This window comes from Octodon degus, unplaced genomic scaffold (genome assembly GCF_000260255.1).
Source record: "Octodon degus isolate 3935 unplaced genomic scaffold, OctDeg1.0 scaffold00129, whole genome shotgun sequence".
NCBI lineage: Eukaryota > Metazoa > Chordata > Mammalia > Rodentia > Octodontidae > Octodon > Octodon degus.
In genome coordinates this window covers 326,505-335,736 of record NW_004524705.1, presented here as the reverse complement: position 1 = coordinate 335,736, position 9,232 = coordinate 326,505, and the positions used below count along the sequence as shown (strand labels likewise).

The 9,232-nt window shown below is 43.8% G+C and overlaps 1 protein-coding gene across 1 annotated transcript; it reads left to right on the top strand.

Annotated features, from left to right (window-relative positions):
* The first annotated feature begins 3,535 nt into the window (after window positions 1-3,535).
* On the top strand, window positions 3,536-4,468 carry LOC101571798 (olfactory receptor 2T27-like). The gene has a single exon (XM_004640951.1). It carries the CDS (start codon window positions 3,536-3,538, stop codon window positions 4,466-4,468), a length of 933 nt encoding a protein of 310 aa, XP_004641008.1.
* The last annotated feature ends 4,764 nt before the right edge of the window (window positions 4,469-9,232 follow it).

Below are 9,232 nucleotides of genomic sequence, written 5' to 3'. Positions count from 1 at the left end.
TGAAGGGTTCTGTGCTGGGCCTGCAGCCTGGGTCAAATGAGGATTCACGGGCCCCGGGTCGTCTCATTCACTTGCCAGGCCTGTGCTCTGGGTCTGTTCAGGATCCCGCAGCCCGGGCAGTCTCACTCACTCCCCGGGCCTGCGCTCTGTCTTTTGATTGCTCAATTTATACCACGTATTGAGTTCTCCTTGTCATGTTATCTTCCTGTTGTATGTTCCCTCCCCCCTGTTGTATTGCTTGCCTTGACAATGGCTTCTTGGTGGTGTTCATGGAATTGTAAGCCTTGATCTCTGTCTAGAATATCCTTCAGAACATTTTGGCATGATAAAGTGGTATTCATGAATTTCTTCAGGAATTCTTAGTCATGAAAATATTGTATTTCTCCACTAATTCAGAAAGACAGTTTTGCAAGATACATCAATCTGAGTTGGAGGTTTTTTCTTTTAGAGATTACAATACTTCACTGCAAGCACTCCTTGACTTGTGGGATTGTGTTGAGAAGTCTGCTGTGATTTTGGTGGATTTTCTTTTATAGCTGGTTTGTTTCTTTTCTCTAACAGCTTTTAATATTCTGCTCTTGTATTACATTTCTGAAGCCTTGAGTATATTCCTTGGTGCAGATTTTTTTGGTCTTGGATGATTGGAGTTCTATATGCCTCACTTATGTACTTGTTAAATTCTTTTTCCTGCTTGGGGAGTTTTCTTCTATGACTTCTGTGAACAGGTATTTTTCCCAATAATTTGTGTTATTTCCTGTTTTTTCATTGCCTCTGATCAACCCTATGATATTCTTTGCACTATCTAGCAGCTGCTGGATTGATTTCTCACGATCCCTTGTTATTTTGAAGAAATCCTTTTCGTGACCATTATCCAAAATTTTGTCTTCTATATCTGAGATTCTGTCCTCACTCTGGCTTTTTCTGCTCTACATACTTCCAGTAGAGTTTTAGATTCCATGGGTATCTGTTTGAACCTGTGCCATGGATACCATTTCTTTCCTATGGTGGATATTCATAGTTTCCATGATTTTCCTAAGGTCTTCCATTTATCTGTATCTGCTGTAGAGTCACTAATTTCTCATTATGGTCATGATCTCTGTACTTAGTTAAGAAACTATTTGTGATTTAATTATTTTCTATAACTTTAGTCATCTGCTTGGTTACTTCCATTGTTACCACATCAGAGGGCCCACATTGGTGTGTCTTAGTTTGGTTCCAACTTGTTTCTTTCTGGATTTGTATACAGTAAGCTGGAAGTTTGAAGTTGCATCCTGTTTAAATGTTTTCTCATTTTCTATTTTTTTGAAGTTTAATTTCTGGGTTGATGTTTATAAATTGCTACTAGTGAATAGCTTTGGTGCTAGTATTTAGGATCCTTATGAAATAATTATTTCTCAGAGGTGTCTTCCAGTATAGCTGTTTTTGGGGTTTAAGTTTGTTAAAAGATTCTACTTCTTGAATTTATTGAGGATGGTAATTTACGTGGCCCCCCCCATTGGTTCTGTGGCACTGCCCTATAGTATTTATGACTCTTGGGCTGTATAAGTCTGGGCAAGCCAGCAAGAATTACTGGTTGGAATGATTCTGTTACCTTGGCTAAATTGATATGATTACCAATAAAAATAGCATTAAGCACAGTCTTGAAAATTAACAGAGGCAACAATTAATTCACCACCTTCAAACATATGAAATAGATTTGTGGTTATGTAACAAAATCTAAAATCAACCAGAAAACTATGTGTAGTAAATAAGCCTTTAATATGAATTATTCTTTTTTTCTTTCAAGGCTTATAATAGGGTAATTTTAATGGAAAACTCTGGACAATTTTATTCTGTAGAAGAAAACTTGAAATTTGTTGGGGGAATATTGAGGAATAGAGGAGAAAGAGATTATAAGCAAGTCTGAAGGGCAAAGAAAGTTCATCCAAACTTTGCAAACCTGGTGGCAAAAACAGGAGGGAGAGAAGGAAGAAATAAAAACAAGAACATAGTAGAGCAAGTGACAAAACCCTAGAAACTCTGTTCACAGTCATATAAAATTGTGAATCAACAGTCAAGAAAAGCCAAACTAAAGTAAAATAAGAAAAACAATAAAAGAGAGAAAAAAGGAATAAATAAGAGAAAAATTTCCCTTCAAGGCATGTGTCCATTGGTGTTGGTAGACCTCATGGGCAGACAGAGTCCAGGTCCTTAGTGACTGACCCCAGAATCAAGGTGTACCATTATAGCAAGATACTGGATAATCCCCGTAAGGATGCACCTTTAGTTCTACTGAAGTTCAAGCCAGTTTCACACTGTAAGGTTGCAAGCAGATTTGTTCAGCCCACAACAGTTATGCTCCTGTGGGCCTTCTGCAGAATGGCTACTGAGCTTTCATCCCCTGCTAATAAGATCTGAACCTGGATGCCTCACCAGCTACCACAGCCCCTGCATGCCTTGCTCTGTCCACAGATCACTTTCCACGGAGCCCTCTGGGGCTTCTGTAGTCACTGTGTGTCTGAAGGCTCAGCCTCCCTCCCATACAGTGAGTCCTGGCCCAGGGAAAGCATCACTTGCCACTTCCTTTTCACTGAACTCTCTCTCTTCACTTCCCTCGTGGGCTTCAATCCTCACTTCAGGCTGTTAGTGCATCCGGGGTCCCACCTTTGTCCTTCTTCTGTTCCTCACATTGCTATGTCCCAACATCTGGACACCAGATCTCAGAATGACTCTCTCTGTGCTGCTTACCACTGCACCATCTTCCTGGAACTCTATGCATGTTATTTGAAATTTCACTTTATTTGTACCTGCTTGTGATTCTTGATGTTCACCTTCACCTTAGGGAGTTCTCTAAGTGCACTGCAGAAGGCACTGGAGTTGATCATTTTTTCCATATTCTGTGTTTTAATAAAAGCTTAGGCAGCTTTTCTGCAGGATATGTGAACAGTTTCTGATGTTATAATGGCTTATACTGAGATTGTAGTGTCAGAATGAATGTTAAGCAGCTTGATTCACAGATTTATACAAAACATCTATGCAATATTGGTGCTTTGAATCTATTTTCTTTGTTCCTCAGCCCTGTTAATTTTTTGAGAATAGATAAAGTTTAATCTAATTTAAAATTATTATTGCATGTTATGCACAGTGGAGGGGTGTGCACCAAGGAGGAAACAGGTGCACAGCATCCCCCTGAATGTCTTGTGCTCTCCTCAGCACTCTCGCTTATTGAGGGGAAGACCTGAGCTGCTGCCCCTCAGAGAAACCGGCTCCAGGAGGATGATCCTCAGCTTCCCACCCGCGCCGCACAGCCTGCTCTCTGCCTCTGTGTCATTTACCCTGCGCTCACCCTGGAGCACAGGGCATCTCTGAGGTGAGTTTCACTGCCTGAGCCCTCGAGTTGACATTCTTGGATCTTTCTAGAACTGAGTCCTGACTGCCAAATCCAAGCGAATCTCATTCCTGTTTTTTTGATTATGTCCCTAGTGGAATTTGGCCCTGCCAACTGTCTTTATTCCAGCCATAGAGCCTTGTGTATTCCATTTGTTAAAGAGCCGTGATGTCTGGGAATGAGTCCTCTGTAACGGACTTCATCCTCGTGGGGCTCTACCCTAAGTTCCGGCATTCCACGATCCTCAACTCCATGGTTGTCTTCGCATATGCCCTTGCCTTCCTGGGAAACACGCTTCTGATTGTTCTGATCTGGGGGGACTCCCGGCTCCACACACCCATGTACATTCTCCTCAGTCAGCTTTCCCTCATTGACTTGACACTAACTTCCACAATTGTCCCAAAGATGGCCTTCAACTTTTTCACAGGAGAAAGGACCATCTCCTGGATTGGCTGTGGAACGCAGAGCTTCTTTTTCCTGATGCTGGGAATGTCCGAGTGCCTCATCTTGACCCTCATGGCTTACGATCGCTACGTGGCCGTCTGCAACCCGCTCCGCTACCCCATCATCATGAACGCCCGCATCTGCCTGCAGATGGTTGCTGGGTGTTGGGCTGGGGGCTCGGCAAGTTCCCTCGTTCACACTGTTTACCCCATGCATTTCCCCATCTGTGGCTCCAGGGAGATCCACCACTTCTTCTGTGAGGTCCCAGTGCTGCTCAAGCTCTCCTGTGAGGACACCTCAGTGTACCAGCTGGTGGTGGTGGTGACAAGCATTGTGCTGCTTGTCGTCCCTTTCAGTCTCATCACAGCTTCCTACACACTTATCTTCCTCACTGTCTTCCGCATGAACTCGGTTAAGGGCCGGAGAAAAGTCCTGGCCACGTGCTCGTCACATCTCACTGTAGTGAGTCTCTTCTTTGGTCCGAACATCTTCATCTACATGACTTTCACCTCCTCTCACAGCCCGGAGCAGGACCAAGCACTCTCTGTTTTCAGCAACATCCTCACCCCCATGTTGAACCCCCTCATCTACAGCTTGAGGAACAAGGAGGTGATAGCAGCTCTCAGGAAGCTGGCTTGGAGATGCGTGTTTTTGTAGATGAATGATCCTTCCTGTGATAGTGATGTGCTTATGACCATGGGCAAAGAAAAAAAAAAAAGCTACCATCAAAGTTTAAGGACAAAGCATGTGTTGTGTGGCTTCAGGAAACCAAGATGGCCTTATGCAAATGGAACTTTGGATGTATGATTTTTGAGACCTCAAGTGGAGACTTACATACTTTTTTAAAATAAATATCAATGGGTCTTCATTAAGTGAGGAAAGTATTAATGAGATACTTTATTACTTTCTAAAATTAAACTTAGTCTGAAATCTCTGAAATTATTAGACACGGCTAATGAATTAAAGCTCACGCTTGAATTTCAATAAGCATAGATTTCTTGAATTTTCTCGGTACTTATAGTAGGAATATTATTTGAAATATGAAGTTAAGTATTAAAATGAAGTGATATGAGGTGAACTGAGTCAAGTGTTCAGGCTAATTGCTATCTTTTGTAATACAAAGTATTGAGGAAAGGGTTCCATCGAGCTACCAAATTATTGGGTACACCAATTTGAATATATGTCCAGTGAGGGGCCAGGGAGATGGCTCAGTAGGATAAGCATTTGATTGGCAAACTCAAGGATCTGAGTTCAATCCCCGGTTCTGCAAAAAGCAAAAAACAAAAAACAACCAAAACAAACAAAAAAAAAAAGAATATATGTCCAGTGTCGTAACTGCATAGTTTTCAGTGTGAGTGTTGTTCTACTGTGCATTTGTCTGCTACGATTAGGTAATATAAGACTCACAACTAACGCTCTAATTTTCCTGACTGCAAATGAAGAACAGGACAAATGTCAACAGTGTATCGAGCAGCTTGGTGGGTTACGCAGAGACCCGAATACCTCTTCCTTTCTCCTCTCTGCTCTTTCCTACATGCTGTCCCCTTCTCCCTGGGCAGATTCGTAAGGAATCTCCACAGCTGATTTTCTTCGCACAAATAGTCAAAATCCCTCGGTCATGTTTAGCTACAGGAACAGTTTCACTTTAATGTTGTAATAAATTTTCCTGCTTCATTTACATGAATTCCAACCCTCTCTGGGTGCAGTTATTCCACTAGTTGGACTCTTAGGGAGTTCAGAGAACAAGCCGTGAGATTCCCTCTTTTCCTTGCTGTTGTAACTCAGGCTGGCCTGCCACCACGGTGCGCCCCAATTGGACCCGTGGTCCTTCCTGTCCCGTGTGACTCCGTGCAGCTGACAGCAGCCCAGGCCCAGGGGGCAGCGCTAGACTCCGTGTCACTCAGAGGCCCTCAGGGTTCTGTCTCTACCCCTCACCAGAAAACATGTTTGGAACTCTTACTTTTTAATCAATTGTAATTGATACATAAATCATACAATTCTACTTATTAATGGATATCATGTAATTCTTTAATACATGTATGAATTATATAGTTCAAATCGGTATGAATACACTAGCCTCCTTAGACACTTGTAACTTATGATGACAATGCTCCAAATCTGGATTTCGGATGTATGCACAACAATTTATGGTCACTGTACTGTGCTGCGGTGCACTGGAGCGTCTCCTCCATCCTACCTGGGACTTGGGAAGCGCGGCAGTCTCTCCTTGTCCCCTCCCCCATGTCTACTCCTGCCTCTTGACCAGCTTCGTCGGATTCCGTGAGGCCGGGTGGCGTTTGCGTTTCTCGGGCTGGCACACTTCGTCTGACGTCATGAGCTTTAGTTCCAGCAGCACTGCCACCAGACAGGGACTTTTTCTTGTTTCCGTGGCCGGGTGGTAGCGCGGCCTTGGGTAGCGCTGCGCTCTCCGCATCCCCACAGCAGTGGCGAGCGCTGGGCAGAGCGCTCCTCGGCTGTCGTCAGGGCTGCGGGAGGCTGGGCTTGCAGACGCGCCCGCAGCCTGAGTATTTAGTGCGGACACGCACCGACGCGGGATCACCTGGTGTTTCTGTCCTTAATTCTTATTTTTTTTAAAAGGAAAAAATAGTGTTGTATTTATTACCACACAGTTATAATACACTTTATTATTTATTTTGTTAATAATACACTTTAAATGTGCAATAAGATAGTCTTTAAATTTGAGGTGGTCTTAAAGACAGCCAATTAACAGAATTACAAATTTTTGAAAGAGGTGAACTGCCGCAGTTATAGGTGTGCATTTAAGAAAACTGTATAGCTCTTACATGACCAGCAATGTAACTTTATTTTGTACATTTTTAATTGAAAATTTAAAAATATAATTAACAAAGAAAAAGAAAATACACCATAATAAAAAACATACATTTCTTAATTAAGTGTATTGGATATATGTAAATTTTAAGGGAGGAAGCAAAGAAGGAAAATTGTTGATATTTAACTGCAGACTACCTAGATAACTTAAAAAATATCATTTGCGGAACCCGCCGTTCCCCCAGCAGCGTTCTGGTGTATGTTTCCACCAGCAGTGTCCTTGAGGTCTCTTCTCCACTCCCTGCAGCCCCTGTTTACTTTTCTTTTTCAAAATTTTATTGATAAACAGCAATGAGACAGTTTCAAATCAAATCAGAAGTACAGTTTCAACAAATAATACACTGCATATATTCTTCTTAGTGGTTAATTGCTGTACAAGATGTGGAATTGTGATCCTATTTACAAACACCATTAGAACAAATCATTCTATTCATTAAGAGAATGCAACTATATATCTATCCCAACCACTTTGAATACACAGATACAAAATGGACATTCATCTGTATACCCTATTTTTTCGAAGTTCCCTTATTGGATATTATAGGTGTGTAAACTCAGCAAAATAGTCTAAAAGAGTCCAGTAGCCCATAATAGCATTGGGACTTCTGTTTAACTGGCAATGTCAGAAATTATTGACCTGGGAGTCCCCCACAGCTCAACATAACAGCATGGCTTTACTTCCTATATTTCGTCTTCATACTTTTCTACTGGATGGTTAAGACCAAGGTAAAGCAGGACCTGTGCAATGAGAGTTGTAGGTTTTTGGTCTGAGAAGGTCAGTGAAATCCCCTCAGGATTTATCCATATGAGAACATGTACTGTAACGTCATGTACCTTGGTAGTGTCCAAATTTTCTGATCAAGAAGATTATGGGGCCAAAGAGGAAAGTGATCGATGACGTAGAGTGTGCCTAAGGAGAGTCACATGGGGAGAAAACACTCTCTCAGGCTTTCACAGAGAGCACATTGGCCAAGCAATGGCCGTGACTCATCCACATGGCTGCACTGACAAAGGTTCTACAATCTGAGGTACAGGATCTCAGGATAAATCCTGAGGGGATTTTACTTTTCTTGACAGCAGCCTGCTAGCGGGAATGTGAGGCTGGCTGTCCCTGCTCTGACTGCCACGTCCCTGACCCTTGTGATGGATCTCTCAGGAAGGGGAAAGCACTCCTGCTGCGGGCGCAGCTCTGCCGTGGAGCCTGCCTGCATGCCGAGGGCTGCGGCTTGGGCCTCCCTCTCCCGGGTGACACCTCTGACGTCAGAGTGCCTTTGCTCACGTGGCCTGGTGCCGGCTCCTGTGCTGTGCCTCGGCCTGGGACAGTGGCCTTTTCTGCCTTGATCACTCAACGTAGCAGTCTCATGTCGCACCCAGTGCGTGAGCTGCCGCGGTATTTACAGGTGTGTGCTTTCCCGTGGAGCTGCAAAGGACCATTGGGGGATGTGCTTCCTTCTTGGCAGTAAGAGCTGTAAGATTCAGTAACTTACGTTTTATTTCAGAAGGGCCTTGACAGTCTCCGGATCTGCACTGTGTCTGTCCTTTGCCTCTAGACCCCCAAAGTCTTAACCAGGTCCCGCACATGATAACCCCTCGTGGTATCTTGGCTTCTTTTTGGAGCAAACATCCAAATTGACATTTTATCTGTCCTACATGAATGGTAATAATTTATAGTCTTTTAAAAGTCATTATGTAGAAGAGTACAGTTGCTCACTTAGTTACTAATTACCAAAAATGCGATAACACTTTTATGCTGAATGTAAATCAGCCTGTCCCATTCAAAAAATACACAAAACTTAACATTCCCACCACTAATACATGGGGACACATCTATTCTCATCTCTATTGGCCTTAGACATCATTTAACATCTTTTAGTGTCACTGGCTGCGCTCATGACAATGATCTCCAGCTTCGGAGGCTTCCAGCAGTAAAGGGCCCATCTCCTGGCCTGACAGGGCTGTGGAATCGCCAGCCATCTCTTTTCCTCATGAGCACAAGGCAGAGCCCATGGAGAAAATGGGCAGGTTCTGTGGCTGCGCTCAGAAAGGCTACACATCAGTCACCAAACTCCAAGTGACACCGGGGATGAGAGAAGCCAGGCAGCTCCGGACAAAGGCTTTCAGCCACACTCTCAGAACTTCTCTTTCCCTCGCGGAGCTTGTGCCCTCATTCTGGCTTCTGCCTGCATCCGACCCCAGTGCTTCCCCCTTCAGTGACAGCAAGGGGACTTAGGGCTGGAGCCCTACCCTTGCCATGTGTAATCCAAGGTGGACGACATAGTCTCACTTCCACACATGACTATTCTCTCAGCATTGCTAGGAGAAATTCTCCAGAACAAAGGCCAGCTCATCCGGGAGAGCGCCTCTGGGAATGCACGAAGCAGTAGGAATGAGCGCTGCCACAGAAACCCGCAGGCCCCGTGAAATAATAATCCACAAAGCTGAATTCATCCCCACAAAACCCACACGCCCCTCTGTTTACCCCACTGTGAGCTCCACTTGTGCAGAGAGTCAAGCATTTCAGTCTTGCCCTGTATCTAGTCACTTGCCTTTCTACACACCTATGACTTTAGG

Coding starts and splice junctions, on each gene's coding strand:
- LOC101571798 (XM_004640951.1), top strand. CDS start 3,536: ATGTCTGGGAATGAGTCCTCTGTAACGGACTTCATCCTCGTGGGGCTC.